The following is a 19,425-nucleotide window of genomic DNA, read 5'->3' on the forward strand; positions in this document are numbered from 1 at the left end:
TAACACAACATAAACACAACAGAACAAATACCCAGAACCCTTTGCTGCACTAACTCTTCCGGGACGCTACAAGGTGTGTGTGTGTGTGTGGGGTGGGGGGGGGGGGTTCGTGTTGGAGGAGTTGTGAATGAATGAAATATGAAATCCGTGCTGCAGTCTGCAGGTGTACCTAATGTTGTGGCCCAGCAGCGACTGCAGCACGGATTTCATATTTCATTCATTCACAACACGAACATTATTGTTTTTGCACTTTTGGCTTCTTATTAAATAACTTTTTTAAATAGATTAAATCTTGCACGTGGAAACTTTAACTGTGGGCTTTAGTTGATATAACACTTCCGTCAGGGGGTGCATTCTACGCCGGGGGTGCATTATCCGGCACAACACCTAGCGCTGCAAAGGGTTCTGGGTATTTGTTCTGTTGTGTTTATGTTGTGTTACTGTGCGGATGTTCTCCCAAAATGTGTTTGTCATTCTTGTTTTGGTGTGGATTCACAGTGTGGCGTATATTTCTAGCAATGTTAAAGTTGCTTATCGGGGCACTCTCAGTGTAAACTGTATCGCTGTTGATGAAGTATGCGTTGCATTCACGTGAGTGTGCGTACAGGAGCCGCACATATCTTGTGACTGGGCAGGGACGTTGTTAGAAAGGATGAAAAGTGGACGTGACGTCAGCTCGTAGAGGACGTTAAAAGCAGTGCCTGTTAGGCACGCCCCCAAGACTGTGGAATACGAGGTATAGCGACTGATGAACACCTTCGTTCGATAATGAAGGTCGCTTCAAAGCCCGAGCCCCGACATTAATGAACTAGCATCCAAGAAAAGATGTCAGGTATCTGGCTTGGGCACGTCAGATTAGATCAGTGTGTTGCAAACTGAGCAGTTTAAAGTCCTGAATGGTTGGTTTATTCATTATTTTATTTTCAAATTTATTAGCCTATGGAAAAAGTTAATGTTGATATTTACCTCAGAAGGCTGCAAATAGAAAAGAGGCATTCAATTTTTATTTAAATTGTATATGATATGCCATTGATATTTTTGAATTATTATTATTATTATTTGAAACTCGATTTTGCATGTCACTATAAAGTTATAGAAGCCTTGCTTGTTCAATATTCAATGCAAAACTTGTTTGGGTCCCTATCAAAAGGTTAATTTGTTCAACCTTGGCCCGCGGCTTTGTTCAGTTTTAAATTTTGGCCCACTCTGTATTTGAGTTTGACACCCCTGCTCCAAAGCATTCACACATATGGTTTTCTACACCAAAATGTATTAATGTATTGTGTGAATGCTCCAAAGCATTCACACCAATGGTTTTCTACACCAAAATTAATCTATTTATTGTGTGAATGCTCCAAAGCATCTACACCGAAAATGCATCTATTTATTATTATTGTGAAAATGCTCCAAATCATTCACACATGTTTTTCTACACCAAAATGCATATATTTATTATGTGAATGCTTTGGAGCATTCACACATATGGGTTTCTCCACCAAAATGTATTAATGTATTGTGTGAATGCTCCAAAGCATTCACACATATGGTTTTGTACACCAAAATTCATCTATTTATTATTATTGTGAAAATGCTCCAAATCATTCACACATATGGTTTTCTACACCAAAATTCATCCATTTATTATTATTGTGAAAATGCTTCAAATCATTCACACATATGGTTTTCCACACCAAAAATATTTAATGTATTATTGTGTGAATGCTCCAAAGCATTCGCACGTATGGTTTTCTACACCAAAATTCATATATGTATTGTGTGAATGCTCCAAAGCATTCACACATATGGTTTTCCACACCAAAATTATTCAATTTATTATTGTGTGAAATTCTCCAAAGAATTCGCACATATAAATAAATAAATGGGTTATACTTGTATAGCGCTTTTCTACCTCCGAGGTACTCAAAGCGCTTTGACAGTATTTCCACATTCACCCATTTATACACACATTCACACACTGATGGCGGGAGCTGCCATGCAAGGCGCTAACCAGCAGCCATCAGGAGCAAGGGTGAAGTGTCTTGCCCAAGGACACAACGGACATGACTAGGATGGTAGAAGGTGGGCATTGAACCCCAGTAACCAGCAACCCTCCGATTGCTGGCACGGCCACTCTACCAACTTCGCCACGCCGTCCCATTTTTGGTTTAGAACACATATGGTGTTCTACACCAAAATTCATCTATTTATTATTATTATTATTATTATTATTATTATTCTCCAGATTTTGGCACGCTTTACCGTCCACATTTTTCATCCGATTCAAACCGTTCCAACTTCAAACTGTTCCGCCTATTTGGGATTTGTGGGCTTTCCCTTCAAAAATTCCCAGATTTCACAGAATTCCAGGTTTTCCGGGCCATTTTTCCCATTCAAAATGAGTTGGCCATTTTTCAAACTTCCACCATTTTTATCTGTGATCCCAAATGTCATATCTGTATAGATTCTTGCACTCCATTGAAGGTACAGTGGTTTTGTATTTTCATTTTATTCCTGTACAATTTCTTGACCAGGAATTTTATAACCATTATTTTCTTTCTACTTCAGGCACACAACCTGACAGGCTTGAGAGACATAACCTAATAATGTAACCTAACACACAATTAGTTTACCGATACATAATGCATAAAAACTAGAATGAACAATCACAAATGTCCCCATAGCCTTGGAATTTAACATGTCCTGTGTGAGGAGGATGGATGACTTAGAGGCCACGGTGAAATCCCTAATTGCAAGAAGACCGCACGTCACCTTAGTGTGCTCAGCAGGAAGATTACTCTACCATACAGAACTCTAGTGAACTGGAGGACTCTGGCTCAACCGGAGAAGAGGAATGCAATGGTAATTAAGTGGGCATAATCCAACATGAATTACAATCTCATAAACTGATTTATTTTACAAATTAGATTTCCTTAGTTTGTCACATTTGTCTCCTTTGCATAATTGTGTTTTTCCATCAACATTTCCTTGAAACAAGGGGAGGGGCAAATATAGGGGCAGCTATTGGTCGTACCCTATGCCGAGTGGCCACACATGATGTGCTTGCACGGGGCAGAAGGTCTAAGAAGGCATTCCAAAACCTGATCCTCTGCAAGATCATAACAGGCAAGTGGTACAACAGTTCTTGATTCACGACGCTTTGATGTATAACTTTACTTCATTTTGACTTCTACTTCAGCGGCTTGTCTTAAGAACTTCCATACAAGTAAACTTTAAGTAGTCCATTGGGCACGCTCTCAAGTTCGCCCCACACAGACTTTAAATTCAAAAATCCTATTAGTCTTGTTTTGAGTGTGTTCACAATAATTAAATACATTTGAAATATTTCAATTACTTCTGGTGATCAGGAAGTTTAGGGCATACTTGCCAACCTTGAGACCTCCGATTTCGGGGGATGGGTTGGGCCGTGGTCGGGGTGGGGCGGGGGCGTGGCTAAGAGGGGAGGAGTATATTTACAGCTAGAATTCACCAAGTCAAGTATTTCATATATATATATATATATATATATATATATATATATATATATATATATATAGTCAAGTATTTCATATATATATATATATAGGCAGCGGACAGGTACCGACAGGCCAAGCAGTGTGCGGCTTTAGCGGTCGCGGAGGCAAAAACTCGGACATGGGAGGAGTTCGGGGAAGCCGTGGAAAACGACTTCCAGACGGCTTCGAAGCGATTCTGGACCACCATCCGCCGCCTCAGGAAGGGGAAGCAGTGCACTGTCAACACCGTGTATGGTGAGGATGGTGTTCTGCTGACCTCGACTGCGGAAGTTGTGGATCGGTGGAAGGAATACTTCGAAGACCTCCTCAATCCCACCAACACGTCTTCCTATGAGGAAGCAGTGCCTGGGGAATCTGTGGTGGGCTCTCCTATTTCTGGGGCTGAGGTTGCTGAGGTAGTTAAAAAGCTCCTCGGTGGCAAGGCCCCGGGGGTGGTGGTTCCTCTCTTTAAGAAGGGGAACCGGAGGGTGTGTTCTATCGTGGGATCACACTCCTCAGCCTTCCCTGTTTGGTCTATTCAGGTGTACTGGAGAGGAGGCTACGCCAGATAGTCGAACCTCGGATTCAGGAGGAACAGTGTGGTTTTCGTCCTGGTCGTGGAACTGTGGACCAGCTCTATACTCTCGGCAGGGTCCTTGAGGGTGCATGGGAGTTTGCCCAACCAGTCTACATGTGCTTTGTGGGCTTGGAGAAGGCATTCGACCGTGTCCCTCGGGAAGTCCTGTGGGGAGTGCTCAGAGAGTATGGGGTTTTGGACTGTCTGATTGTGGCGGTCCGCTCCCTGTATGATCAGTATCAGAGCTTGGTTCGCATTGCCGGCAATAAGTCGGTTACGTTTCCAGTGAGGGTTGGACTCCGCCAAGGCTGCCCTTTGTCACCGATTCTGTTCATAACTTTTATGGACAGAATTTCTAGGCGCAGTCAAGGCGTTGAGGGGATCCGGTTTGGTGGCTACAGGATTAGGTCTCTGCTTTTTGGTCCTGATGGCTTCATCTGGCCAGGATCTTCAGCTCTCACTGGATCGGTTCGCAGCTGAGTGTGAAGCGACTGGGATGAGAATCAGCACCTCCAAGTCCGAGTCCATGGTTCTCGCCCGGAAAAGGGTGGAGTGCCATCTCCGGGTTGGAGAGGAGATCTTGCCCCAAGTGGAGGAGTTCAAGTACCTCGGAGTCTTGTTCACGAGTGAGGGAAGAGTGGATCGTGAGATCGACAGGCGGATCGGTGAGGCGTCTTCAGTAATGCGGACGCTGTATCGATCTGTTGTGGTGAAGAAGGAGCTGAGCCGGAAGGCAAAGCTCTCAATTTACCTGTCGATCTACGTTCCCATCCTCACCTATGGTCATGAGCTTTGGGTTATGACCGAAAGGACAAGATCACGGGTACAAGCGGCCGGAATGAGTTTCCTCCGCCGGGTGGCGGGGCTCTTCCTTAGAGATAGGGTGAGAAGCTCTGTCATCCGGGGGGAAGCTCAAAGTAAAGCCGCTGCTCCTCCACATGGAGAGGAGCCAGATGAGGTGGTTCGGGCATCTGGTCAGAATGCCACCCGAGCGCCTCCCTAGAGAGGTGTTTAGGGCACGTCCGACCGGTAGGAGGCCACGGGGAAGACCCAGGACACGTTGGGAAGACTATGTCTCCCGGCTGGCCTGGGAACGCCTCGGGATCCCCTGGGAGGAGTTGGACGAAGTGGCTGGGGAGAGGGAAGTCTGGGCTTCCCTGCTTAGGCTGCTTCCCCCGCGACCTGACCTCGGATAAGCGGAAGAAGATGGATGGATGGATGGATGAAATAGAAGGGCATTAAATAACAGTGAACATAGTAGACCACTTCTACTGCCAAGATACCTGTGGCGGTGGGGGCATGGTTATGGGCGTGGTCACCATGACGTCATTGAGTAATTTGCAAAATTTGCTATGATGTGATCTTCTTTAAAAAAGGCTAAAAAAATTTAAACATACATTTAAAAAAATCTGTTATTATAAATTAGTATTAACATATATGTATATATGGATATATTTTTCTTTATCGTTTTGCCATATTTTAAATTGTTGCTGCTTTTTGTACGTAGTACTTTGTTGATGTGTTTTCGAGTGTTTCTAGACGTTTATTAACTTTTTTTAAATTAAAAAACAACGAGCAACAAATGTAGCATCTTCGTCTGGTGTTATTATAAAATGTACTCGGTTTAGAGACTTAACTTCTGTCTCTCGATGTCGCTGACTAATGAGGCTGCAGAGAGCATAATATCACACTTGCTTGGTGCTGTTGCTCATGTTGGACTTTCTCTTTTTAAAAGCCGCCACTTTGTAGATGGCTGTCCACCAGTGACGTGTGGTGAACTATACACCAGGTACAAAAAACACCCACAAACGCTGACTTGCTCTTAATAAAAATGCTATGTTTGTTATAAATACAGTTTAAAAAAGAAAAAAAAGTCTGGCTTCCGCTGGAGAGACATGTGTCTGTTAGCCCACACTCCCAGTGTGGCGAGTCAGAGTACTGCAGAGGCATTGAGCTGCAAGTTGACAATATATCGCCCCCTACTTTGAGGCAGAGGTACTTGCTGCCTAGTGACCTTCATTTTCACCGTGGCAACAAGCACGCGCCCCCTCGCACGCACACGCTCAATACACCTTGTGTGTAGCCATGGAGGCACCACATGTATCTGCCTCACTTCTCGTCTGCCTTGCTATTTCCATTAGGAAACACTGAATTTCCACGATTTTGACCATAAAAATTATAATAATATCCAGGAACCACACAAAAAAAGCATGGACCAAAGGAGAAATATTAAAATGTATTTTATTTTATTACTTCGTTTTTGAACATCTCATGGCTACGGAAGTAGAATTGTCTCACATCAACTTAAGTATATCAATATGATATTAATACATATGAATATATTAATAAATATACAAATACAAATACAAATGTGATATACATATAAATAAATCATTTGGATGAATAAACGCATATTTGTAAATATATTTTTGAGATTTGAAAATATATAAAAATAAAATTTACAAATATAAAAATGTGACAGACAAATAAATCAAGAAATTGTATAAATAAATGTGTATTTGTAAATATATTTTTGAGATTTGAATATAAATATGCTTGATTTTGTATTTGTATTTAATTTGCATATGTCTATCGCTTTTTTGCTTTTGTGTGATGAGACATTCCTCCCACAAACCAGATGCACAAATACATGTGACCTACACACTCCCCTGAACAACCATTAGAGGGCACTGCAGCCAGAGCGTGCAGACATGGTCAGACACTGGCGAGCCAATCAGAGGCACAATAGGGAGGGTTATAGTACTCATGACTTTTGGGATGATTTGACACACATTGCACTGATAAGAGATCAGTATCTACATCGGGACAACGTCATTAAACGGCATTGATACAATAAAATAAGCAGCTAACACTGTCTTTCAGATTAACTCGATAAATTAGCAATAGCTAATGCAACGCTAATGTTAGCTAGCTCAAACCCGTTGTGCGTTCTCTCCGTAAAGACGTGGATTGTTTTTGTGCAGAGAAGTCCGGGCATTTTGCATATCATGCCAGCGCCCCCCGCGACCCCAAAGGGAATAAGCGGTAGAGAATGGATGGATGGATGGCATATAATGCTCTGTGACCCAGACAAGCTCTGGCTGCAGTGCCCTCTGCTGGTTGTTCAGGGGAGTGTGTAAGTCACATTTATTTTTGCATCTGGTTTGTGGGAGGAATGTCTCATCGACACAAAAGCAAAAAAGCGATCCACATATGCAAATTAAATACAAAATCAAGCATATTTATATTCAAATCTCAAAAATATATTTACAAATACAAGTTTATTTATACAAATTATTCATTTATTTGTATGTCACATTTTTATATTTGTAAATTGTATTTGTATATATTTTCAAATCTCAAAAATATATTTACAAATACATGTTTATTTATACAAATTATTAAAATTCATATTTGTATATTTATTAACATATGCATATGTATTAATATCATATTGATTTATATATGTTGATGTGAGACAATTCTACTTCCATATTTTACCCCCCTGATGGCACTGCCTCACTTGCCTCCCCTGACAGGACGTCACTGCTGTCTACAGGTATATCTGCAATTCTGCACTATATATAAAAATGACTTCCATATTGCAGACATGCAGACAAAGCTCCAGACAAGTCACAATGGTGTGTGTTTTGTTTACATCCAGTTTCGGTAACGCAATTTTCGGTAATCAAAGTCTTTTTTCGGTGGTCAAGTTTTCGGTTCATCACTTGTCAATAGAGCGCAAATACAGGTAAAAGCCAGTAAATTAGAATATTTTTAAAAACTTGATTTATTTCAGTAATTGCATTCAAAAGGTGTAACTTGTACATTATATTTATTCATTGCACACAGACTGATGCATTCAAATGTTTATTTCATTTAATTTTGATGATTTGAAGTGGCAACAAATGAAAATCCAAAATTCCGTGTGTCACAAAATTAGAATATTACTTAAGGCTAATACAAAAAAGGGATTTTTAGAAATGTTGGCCAACTGAAAAGTATGAAAATGAAAAATATGAGCATGTACAATACTCAATACTTGGTTGGAGCTCCTTTTGCCTCAATTACTGCGTTAATGCGGCGTGGCATGGAGTCGATGAGTTTCTGGCACTGCTCAGGTGTTATGAGAGCCCAGGTTGCTCTGATAGTGGCCTTTAACTCTTCTGCGTTTTTGGGTCTGGCATTCTGCATCTTCCTTTTCACAATACCCCACAGATTTTCTATGGGGCTAAGGTCAGGGGAGTTGGCGGGCCAATTTAGAACAGAAATACCATCGTCCGTAAACCAGGCACGGGTAGATTTTGCGCTGTGTGCAGGCGCCAAGTCCTGTTGGAACTTGAAATCTCCATCTCCATAGAGCAGGTCAGCAGCAGGAAGCATGAAGTGCTCTAAAACTTGCTGGTAGACGGCTGCGTTGACCCTGGATCTCAGGAAACAGAGTGGACCGACACCAGCAGATGACATGGCACCCCAAACCATCACTGATGGTGGAAACTTTACACTAGACTTCAGGCAACGTGGATCCTGTGCCTCTCCTGTCTTCCTCCAGACTCTGGGACCTCGATTTCCAAAGGAAATGCAAAATTTGCATGGTTGGGTGATGGTTTGGGGTGCCATGTCATCTGCTGGTGACATGGCACCCCAAACCAAACCAGCCACCAGTATAAATGAAATTATCTCAAGCGGTGAGTAAAAGGGCTTACAGTGAATGAAAATATATTCCAGAGAAGGAGAGCAGTGTTTGGATATCACTGTCACATCTGTACACCAGCTGCTGTTGATAAAGAAGCAGACTCCTCCGCCTCTTTTTTTGCCGGAGAGCCTCGTGTCTCGGTCGCGCAGAAGAGATGAAAGCCCTCCAGTTGAACCGCGCTGTCTGGGACACTCGCGCTCAGCCATGTCTCCGTGAAGCACAAAATACAAGATGAGGAAAAGTCCTTGTTTCTTCTCATCAGCAACACTAGCTTGTCCATCTTGTTGGCAAGTGAGCGGACGTTGGAGAGAAAGATGCCTGGTAGAGGCGTGCGTAATCCCCATCCGCGAAGACGGACAAGGGCGCCCGCTTGCTTTCCTCTTCGGCGCGGTCTCCCTCTTTTGATCACAGAATGGACCAAATCCGCAGCTGACGCTAAGATGACCAGTAATAAGTCCATAGGGATGATGGATCTGATGTTCAATAGCTCTTCGCGGGTGTATGAGCACGCGGACACACAATTTTCGCACAAAAACAATCAAAACAGAGCGAACGAGAGCACCCAGGCAGCCTTCATCGGCGCCATGATTCTCGGTTTCGGTTCTCATGTCATCCTGGTTTTCAACGATCACTATCACTGCTACAAACTCGTTTTTGGTGGCCATCCATGGCCAAGGACACCCGTGAGTTCATCACTGCTTGTTCAACTTGTGCCCGCAGTAACATGTCACACAGGCCTCCTGCTGGTCTTCTTCACCCTCTCTCCATTCTTGCCCGTCCTTGGTCGCACACGCCCTGGATTTTGTCACGGGATTTCCAGTCTCCAGAGGTAACACCACTATCCTTACAATTGTTGACCGTTTCTCCAAGGCAGCCCATTTTATTCCGCTGCGAAAGTTACCTTCTGCCTCAGAGACTTCTGACCTCCTCATGTCACGTGGGGTTCGCAGCTAGCTGCGGGGTTGTTCTTCCAATGCAAAATAGACGGCTCCGGACAACAGCGTGAAGGTAGGCTAGGATTTATTAATATAAATCACGCACTAACGCGAACATAAACAATACAACAACAACTACAACAAAAAAGAGGCAAGTGTGCCTAAAACATATGAAGCTACTAATTAACAAAAACTAGGACATGGACATGGAAACTTACTTTGTCAAAACGAGACATAAACCGGAGTGACATGACGACAATGCAGGCAGGACGAGTGAGATCCTGCAGACATTCAATAATCAACACACCTGGACTTGATGAAGGGGAGCAGCATAAAGACCAGCGGACCCGAGGAACCTTTGCCAGAGCGTCGCTAACCTTCCAGTAAGCATCACGTCTGGCATTCCCTTCCCCCGTTATTTCCTCGCCTTTGCTTTGCTCTTTCTCTCCGTGTCTCCCTGGTTCATGTCCTTTTGTGTTTTCACAGTGACTCCCCTGTCCTCCGTGATCGTGCCTTGTTACTCGACACCCATCCGGATTCCTGACTGCCTTCCTCGATCCACGACCTCCCTGCTCGGACCAAGACCACGGTGCCTTGCTCCTGCCCACGACCTCTGGCCTGTCCACAAACTGCCTCTTCGCCTTGCCCCCTTGGAATTTGACGAAAGATACAACCAACACTCACAGACAACAACCCTTGGTAACATTTACATTATTAATTGTACACATAGTCAACACTCACTCACTTTGAGTAGCATACACACGCCACGTATTCATCAAAGGTTTAAAATAAACCTTGTAAACCGCAGTTCTGCCCTGGTTGTTGCCTCCTTCCCTTCTCTGAACATAACAGTAGTGAACAGTAAAACTTGGAATACAAGTACAAAATCTATTTTTGGATCTTTGTATCTTTGTATTCTTTTCCATTTATTAAACTTTTTACATAATGTCTATGTTGTCTACTCCTCTCTAGACTATTAAAGTAGGAATAAATGTTTCCCCCTTCCTCAATTCATTTTGTGCGTGACCTTATAAAGTTCCCTTCTGCTTTTTCCAGATAATGTTTATCCAATTTATATTGTAATTTTATGAATTTGTTACTTTCTAAATTATTCCCACCAACATCAATACACACTTTGCTTACTTCCTGGAGCAAATTACATTTATAATTAATTTAATTTTTCTCCAATTCTTTACTGAATTAAATACAAATTCCCTGATTTAAAACTTTATGAATTCCCATTTATTGATATAATCTGAGATTGAATTATCATCTTCAATATAAATTATTATGGCTTTAATTTTATTGCAATAATCCTCATTTTGTAACAAACTGGCGTTAAATTTCGAGTAGCTTTTATTGTCTATAATAGTAGGCCCTATTGTTAAAGTAATAAAGCAGTGGTCGGTTAAGGGTGCTTTTGAAATCAAAATATTAAGAAGTGGACTTGTGTATATTATCACTGACTAACCAGGAATCTAGTCTCAACTTGTTTCCCCCTTTCCGTTTAATCGATGTGTAACTTTTGACATTGGGATTTTAACATCCTCCATATGTCTAATAAATTGTTGTCCTTCATAAACGTGCTCATAATATTATTGTTTCTATTTTTCACTTGCCTCGGAGGCCATCTATCCTCCAATTCGTCAGGTGTCGTATTACGGACTCCTCCTACAATAAAATGATCGGTCGGATATGATTTCTGTTAACACAAGAGTAATATGTTCCATTAAAGTTTTGTTCTGTTGCTCATTGTTGAAGCCATAAATGTTTGTCAATATGAATGTTGACTTTCCATTTTAACTAATACGATCAACCAGTGACCATTTTCATGAGCTCTGTGAGTCACAATCTATCCTGGGAATTCGTAAAAACATAAGAGTAACCTTGCCAGAACAGGTTTTTGTCTCCCCATTGAGTCATCCAAAAAGAAGCGTCCACATTTGAAGAGTGAGTATCTTGTAGAAATATACAATTACATATTTGCCCTTTGCAGTAGAAGAAAAGTGCTTTCCTTTTAAAACTATTTTTTAAGCCCCGTTAGCGATCCAAAACATGTTTTGGTTTGTAACATAACAACAAAAAAACACACAAAAATGCTAATAATGACTGTAACCTTTTACCATAGGTGCTGTGACCTCAGGGGAACTTCCCAGTCTCAGTCAAATGGTCACAGTAGTCATATTTTAAGTCTTCAAGTCAATGATTCGTTTTTTCAGATCTGTGCTGATTTCCTTTGACTTTCCCATTGTTGCGTTTGTAACCGAGTCTAATGACTGCATCACATGGGCCCTATTTAAATGGGCTCAGAGATCTCAAAAGGTGTCGTCAATCATAATCACTCACATAAGAAGAAGTTAAGAGGCCATGCCATGAAGCTAATTTGATTTGATTGTAACTTATCTACATCACCAAAATTTGCAGATTTGTTCACATTTTCAGTAGACCCATAATAAATTCATAAAAGAACCAAACTTCATGAATGTTTATTGTGACAAACAAGTATGAGCTCCAATCACTCTATCATAAAAAAATAAGAGTTGTAGAAGTTATTGGAAACTCAAGACAGCCATGACATTATGTCCTTCACAAATGTACAGGTATGTAAACTTTTGACCACAACTGTAAATTTATTCATTTTCCTTTTAAGTGAACCAAGACTCTTTGAATCATTGTTATGCTTGTAATTTCTTTATTTTAATGTTTTTTTATGCTTTTTACAGTCCATCTGACAAGTCAGCGACAACAACCCTCTCAAAATGACTAAAGGAGTAACCCAAACATTGGCTCCCTGTGAAAGCTGCTGGAAATATAAACAATACATTTCTGCCGTAAAAGCAAGGCTCTTTTTTCCTGGAAAGCGAAAAAGGACTTCATGAGACACTCCCAGTGGAATCCAGTGGTAAGAAGTCATCATTTACCTCCTCAAAAGGTGAAAAAAGTGTTATGCACAGCTTCAAGCTAAGTGATACTGTGTCTTTTCCAAGACTCTATAAAGACACCTGCAATGGTATTGGTGCTAAACCAAAACCAAGTCAGAATGGAATAAAGGTAACAAACATATTTTTGCCACTGTCACAGCCAAATATGACTGAATATCACAGACAGAAATGAGCACAAAGCGTCAGAGGGACAGAGCGACTGTGCCAAGTGCAGTGCTGTACATTTAGCTTTTTCACTAGTAGCACCGGTGCTACTAAATGGAAAAGAAATAGTAGCACAGCTTTTTTTTTTGTAGCACAGAAAATGTTTTATAGAAAAATTAAATGTCTTAAATATTACAATATCATTAGTAACATTCAAACAAGATACATAGGTGCCCGCGAACATATAAACACAATGCCATCATAAGGCCTACTGCAAGACTCAATTAAACGTAGAACATCCCAAAACTCTGCGAGCACTGTCGCTAACACGAGTGTCGGGCTGGGCGATATGGATCAAAACTCATATCCCGATATAGTTTGGCCCATAAACTAACCCATTAATGCAAATATTCGTTGACGTAATGAAATATCTCCACTCATACTTGCCAACCCTCCCGGATTTTCCGGGAGACTCACGAAATTCAGCGCCTCTCCCGAAAACCTCCCGGGACAAATTTTCTCCCGAAAATCTTCCGAAATTCAAGCGGAGCTGGAGGCCACGCCCCCTCCAGCTCCATGCGGACCTGAGTCCACTTTCCCACGATATAAACAGTGTGCCTGCCCAATCACATTATAACTGTAGAATGATCGAGGGCGAGTTCTTGGTTTCTTATGTGGGTTTATTGTTAGGCAGTTTCATTAACGTCCTCCCAGCGCGGTAACAACACACAACAGCAGCAGTCACGTTTTTGTCTACAGTAAAACAGTTCGTCTGCCGTAAACAGCAATGTTGTGACACTCTTAAACAGGACAAGACTGACATCTATAACATCAATAACATATACGGCTTTTAGAGAGTGCAGTGCACAACTGCACACACAACAAGGAGACGAAGCAGAAGAACGAGGAATATACAGCCATGGCGACGCCAACGACGAGTAAGATGAAGAAATACGCTTTGTTGCACCTTTCCTGCCTGAGTCCGGCGATTAGTTGCAATTTTTGCTTTATTGATTGCTTGCACACAGCCATTTCAACACAAAACAAACTAGTCCCGCCCGCACTCACTCTACCGCTCCCTCTCTTCTCTCGCCCACACACTCACTGACGTCACTCACCTTACATGCTCGGCTATTAAAGGGCCACACACACACATCGCTACTCTCATAACAGCTTGTAAGTTCCAAGCCACAGCTGCGATTGGACCTGGATAGCCTCCAGGAAGAAGTAGTGGACTACCAAGTGCTTGGCACTGAAGATCTTCCTCAGGAAGCAAAGATTGACCGGTTTTGGGCCATGCTAGGGAGAGATGGAAGATTCCAGACTCTAATGCATTTGATGAAAGCACTTTTGTGCGTGCCACACATCAATGCATCATCAGAGAGGGTGTTCAGCATGGTTAGAAAAATAGTGACAGAGAATAGAACAAGGATGGACAATTCAACCCTTAACTCAACAATGAGTAGATGAGTGTTATGTGTGTGTATGTGTGTAAATAAATGAACACTGAAATTCAAGTATTTCATTTATTTATATATACATATATATATAATAAAATAAATATATATATATATTATTATTATGTGGGCTCTGTACCGAGGATGTCGTTGTGGCTTGTGCAGCCCTTTGAGACACTTGTGATTTAGGGCTATATAAATAAACATTGATTGATTGATTGATTGATATATATATAGATAGAATTCACTGAAAGTCAAGTATTTCTTATATATATATATATATATATATATATATATATATATATATATATATATATATATATATGAAATACTTGACTTATATATATATATATATAATACTATACTTATATATATATATATATATATATATATGAAATACTTGACTTGCTGAATTCTAGCTGTAAATATACTCCTCCCCTCTTAACCACGCCCCCGCCCCCGCCCCAACCACGCCCCCCGCTCCACCCCCGACCACGGCCACCCCACCCCCCGAAATAGGAGGTCTCAAGGTTGGCAAGTATGTCTCCACTACAATGCCTTGTTTTTCAATTTTCGGGACTGATGGTGTAACTCCCTCCAAACAGCACAGATACAATGGCTTTCTTGAACTGATTTATTTGAAGGATTCATTTCCCTTCAAATTCACCGTGAAAACTCGTTGGCCTGCATTCTTCTTTTAGGAGGAAATTGTGATCTTCAGGCTCTTGTAGTCCAAACGCTTAGAGTCCTTGTGACACTTTTTAGTCTTTGTGACAGTCAGTCTCTCTCTTTCTACCTTTACTTCAGACAACAGACCAAACGAGACACTTCAAAATAAAAGTATGCCCATAAACTTAACAAAAAGGGATGAAATTAAATTTTTAACCATAGTAACTTAAATATAGCCTTCTTATGAACTTTTATGCATTTTGATTTGAATTCCCTTTTTATGAACTTAACTTATTATTCTGTTTTTAGAGAAATAAAACAAATTATAATAATTATTAGTAGCAACAGTTACAGATGGGATCTCAAATACACAAAAACAAGTACCAAAAAGTAAGAAAAGTAGGTTTAATATAATAAGATCCCAACTTAAGAGGTGTTTTGAAATAAGAAAAAAGAAAAAGTCTTGAAAATAAAATAAGAAAATTCAAATACAATCTCCAATCGTCTTTAAAAAAAACATGTAGCTATGCTTAATTCTTTAGCTAACAAAAACACAAAAGAACGAAATGTGAAATAAAGTGCCCTGATTTAAGAGAGGACCTGTTTAAATGTCAGCAGCTACATGAAAATAATTGACCTTTAACAATAGTGTTTTTATAGGTAAACATTATTATAGGACATACACAAAAAGATGTTAGCCAGGAACACCAACCTGCCAACTGCTTCATGATGCTGTGTGACAGGCTGAATTCTGAAAATTACTTTTAAAAAGTCGCCCGGAAAAGGGTGGAGTGCCATCTCCGGGTTGGGGAGGAGATCTTGTCCCAAGTGGAGGAGTTCAAGTACCTCGGAGTCTTGTTCACGAGTGAGGGAAGAGTGGATCGTGAGATCGACAGGCGGATCGGTGCGGCGTCTTCAGTAATGCGGACGCTGTATCGATCCTTTGTGGTGAAGGAGGAGCTGAGCCGCAAGGCAAAGCTCTCGATTTACCGGGCGATCTACATTCCCATCCTCACTATGGTCATGAGCTTTGGGTCATGACCGAAAGGACAGGATCACGGGGACAAGCGGCCGAAATGAGTTTCCTCCGCCGGGTGGCGGGGCTCTCCCTTAGAGATAGGGTGAGAAGCTCTGTCATCCGGGGTGAGTTCAAAGTAAAGCCGCTGCTCCTCCACATCAAGAGGAGCCAGATGAGGTGGTTCGGGCATCTGGTCAGGATGCCACCCGAACGCCTCCCGATAGGAGGCCACGGGGAAGACCCAGGACACGTTGGGAAGACTATCTCTCCCGGTTGGCCTGGGAACGACCCGGGATCCCCCGGGAGGAGCTGGACGAAGTGGCTGGGGAGAGGGAAGTCTGGGCTTCCCTGCTTAGGCTGCTGCCCCCGCGACCCGACCTCGGATAAGCGGAAGAAGATGGATGGATGGATGAACTTTTAAAAAGTCATTAATTATAGTCACTTCTTACTTTACCAAAAATGTAATTGCATTACTAACGGAATTACTCTTTAATACATGTAATTCATTATTAGGGAAATTAATTAGTGTGTTACTTAAAAAAGAAAAAAATGTAAACGTTTCAGTGTGTGCGGTGCCTTTTAAAAGACGATGCCTGTTGCCTAGTGACGTGTGACGTCAGCGAGTTTACTCAGTAGTTTGAGTTTGAGCTGTTTCTTGTTAGCTTAGCAGGCTAGCATCGGCAGTTTGTACGGTAATCTTTCACTGGTTTGTGTTACCCCTGCTTGATAAACAGTGCTTCCATGGCTGTATGGCAAGTATGTCACTTCTATCATTGATTTGCTGTTCAATATTCCCTCGGACCCTCGCAGTTCCTAGCGCGCAGTGCAGTTTGTGTCAAGTGGTGGCGAAAAAAAAACGTTTTTTTCACCAGTTCCTTCAACTAAGATCTAGTTTCATTCGTGTCAGATCGAGTGTGTGACATAGGAGGAGCAGCCCCCCTCTCCTTTGTGCATAGTGCAGGGGTGGGGTGAGGGTAATACACACAACTCTCAGCGCAAGTGATTGGTTATGGTTTAATAAAGATGCTATACAGATGGGCGAACATTTTAGTCAAGTTTTATCAAATTTGGATGGATTTATTTTAGGAGCAAAATGTAGTCAAAAGGGTTGAAATCTTTTTTTTGCACGTGCAAACGTTTGGGGTTTTTTTGAGTCGCAAGGTTTATTTTTAGTCTCACTTGCAAGTAAATGTGTCGCACCCTACAGCACTGAAGTGCCAATGCTTGGAGACGGCGCCCTATCTAACAAAAACATAAACAGAATGGTTACATGCAGCTTTCCAAGTACGTGCCACCGTCTCAAACATCACAAAACAGCTACCTGGAGTTCTGGCTCAACATCAAAGGATCAAACAGCTGATTGTGCATCTGGGTGACATGGATGTCAGAAACAAACAGTCTGAAATCCTGAAGAAAGACATTTTGAGATTGTTGATAACGTGGAAATATCTACACTTATCAGTGACCTCTCCCAATAATCGACAGGAGGATAAACAAATTCAGCCGGCTGCTTCAAAGTCTGTGAGTCCAGCGAACTGCATTTTATTGACAACTTCAATCTCTTCTGGCAAAGAGGGGATCTGTTTCAAAGGAAAGGCCCAAGATCTGAACAGAGGTGGAGTGAGACGACTGACGGATAACCTCTTCCATGCTCTGAGGCATCAAAATAGGCCTGTGTCAGCAGAAGAAAAACTCCTCCTCCGCTGCTACCTCGGAACCCGGCAAAGGACTCAGCCACGGCAACCACAGCAGCACCTCCTGTATCCCGAATACATGATTCTGATGCAGAAACTCCATAATCATCATCTTCATTACGACCCTCAGCACAAACCTGGATCCAACCTGCTGCATCTACACCCTCCACAGATGCTTCACTGTCTTTCTCCTTTCCACCGTCACCCATGAGACCTTCTGACCATCTTGAAAGCTTGGTGAAATCAGGGATGGTGCGATCAAAGATTTTTTTCATCAAAAAAATATAGGGCCCCTCTTCCTGCTCAGCCTTTTCAAGTAACCAAAGCTGCCCCAGCTTGGTCCCCACCAGTTGTGGAAGCTATTATTCCTGACAGCGTCAATGCTGTAGTCTTGGATGCCAAGGGTTTCTGCGCTGATAAACATCACATCAACCAGAGGCCCAATAAGGAAGGGCTCTCTTCTAAAACAATAACTACTATAAAAGCACATAGATAAATTAAGGGAGACAGTTATACGATCTGATCAGAGAAATGTAATCCACATTCCTTTGAAGAACACAATGTCTAGCTAATCTCAAACACGTAGTACTCAATGTCAGATATTTAAGTAATAAATCACTTTTAATGAATAATTGTATGTCCTCCCACAATCTCGATTTTATGTTTTTAACTGAGACATGGCTCCACATAAACACAGAAAATGCAGTTCTGATTGAAACAAGCGCACATAGTTATTTGTTTGAGACACGACAAAACCAGAGGGCTGGGGGTGTTTGTGCCATATTCAGGGAAAATATCTGCACCCATCATCATTTGAGTATGTGTCATTCAAAATGGAGATAAAACGATCATCCATACTTTGCCACTATCTACAAACCACCACATAAGTCAAATTCATTCATTGATGATTTTATGGAATTACTTTCAGTTGTTGACAAGTCGCCACCTCATGGCAGGTTCAACACAGATAGACAGACAACATTCACACTCACATGCACACACTAGGTCTAATTTAGTGTTGCCAATCAACCTATCCCCAGGTCTTTGGAGATGGGAGGGAGCCGGAGTACCACGCAGTCACGGGGAGAACATTACCCCGCCTACCGCCCATATGCAGCTGAGACAGGCTCAGCACCCCCCGCAACCCCGAAAGAGACAAGCGGTAGAAAATGGATGGATGAAGGGACAAGCGGTAGAAAATGGATGGATGGATGGATGTTTGCACTGACTTTGACGATTTGATCATCACAGGGGACATGTAGATGTCGCCAATGACAGGCATAACTCAGCACTGTTCTTGTATGGCAGATAAGAAAGTTAAATTGTTACTTATATAATAGTTAGTACACTTAATAATGGGTTTGCAAAGGTGACATCCTGTATGGAAATACCATGAAAAAAACATTTCTAGCAAACCAAGCCGTTTCCTGGAATAGATTACATTTGTTTGAAATTATATATAATATCAAAATAATGCATGTAACATACTTACAAAAATAAAACAACCCCTGTATTGGCCATGGCGTACGCCAATCCGAGGATTCCACTTCCCATGATTGCGTTGCCCAAGTTGAAGACGGACATCCCAAACGAAGTATTTCCCTCAAACTATAACAAAGTAATAACATAGTCATAAACAATATTTTGAATATTGAACGTGAGCTTGTGACCTTACATCTGTAAATCTTGTTGTAGTCTTGTCGTCTGCACCTGATGAGAATGCCTGACCCTCTGGAAGGTTGGCCTCCGTGTTCTCGGTTCTGTTGGGACTTTATCCAAGA

The 19,425-nt window shown here is 41.7% G+C and overlaps 1 protein-coding gene across 3 annotated transcripts in view; it reads right to left on the reverse strand.

Moving 5' to 3' along the window:
- The window catches only part of LOC133578061 (sodium-coupled neutral amino acid transporter 3-like), a 157,242-nt gene that overhangs the window by 76,962 nt on the left and 60,855 nt on the right, over positions 1–19,425 (reverse strand). For 2 of the 3 annotated variants that reach the window (XM_061932205.2, XM_061932204.2), the window contains 2 exons: positions 19,320–19,413; positions 19,137–19,252 (listed from right to left, as the gene is read on the reverse strand). The exons of the other annotated variant lie outside the window; for it this stretch is intronic. In XM_061932205.2, the coding sequence (XP_061788189.1) occupies positions 19,137–19,252; positions 19,320–19,413 (210 nt within the window). The remainder of the gene's footprint in view (positions 1–19,136; positions 19,253–19,319; positions 19,414–19,425) is intronic. 3 annotated transcript variants of the gene reach the window in all.

The sequence above is a fragment of the Nerophis lumbriciformis genome, linkage group LG38 (genome assembly GCF_033978685.3).
Source record: "Nerophis lumbriciformis linkage group LG38, RoL_Nlum_v2.1, whole genome shotgun sequence".
NCBI classification, from domain to species: Eukaryota; Metazoa; Chordata; class Actinopteri; order Syngnathiformes; family Syngnathidae; genus Nerophis; species Nerophis lumbriciformis.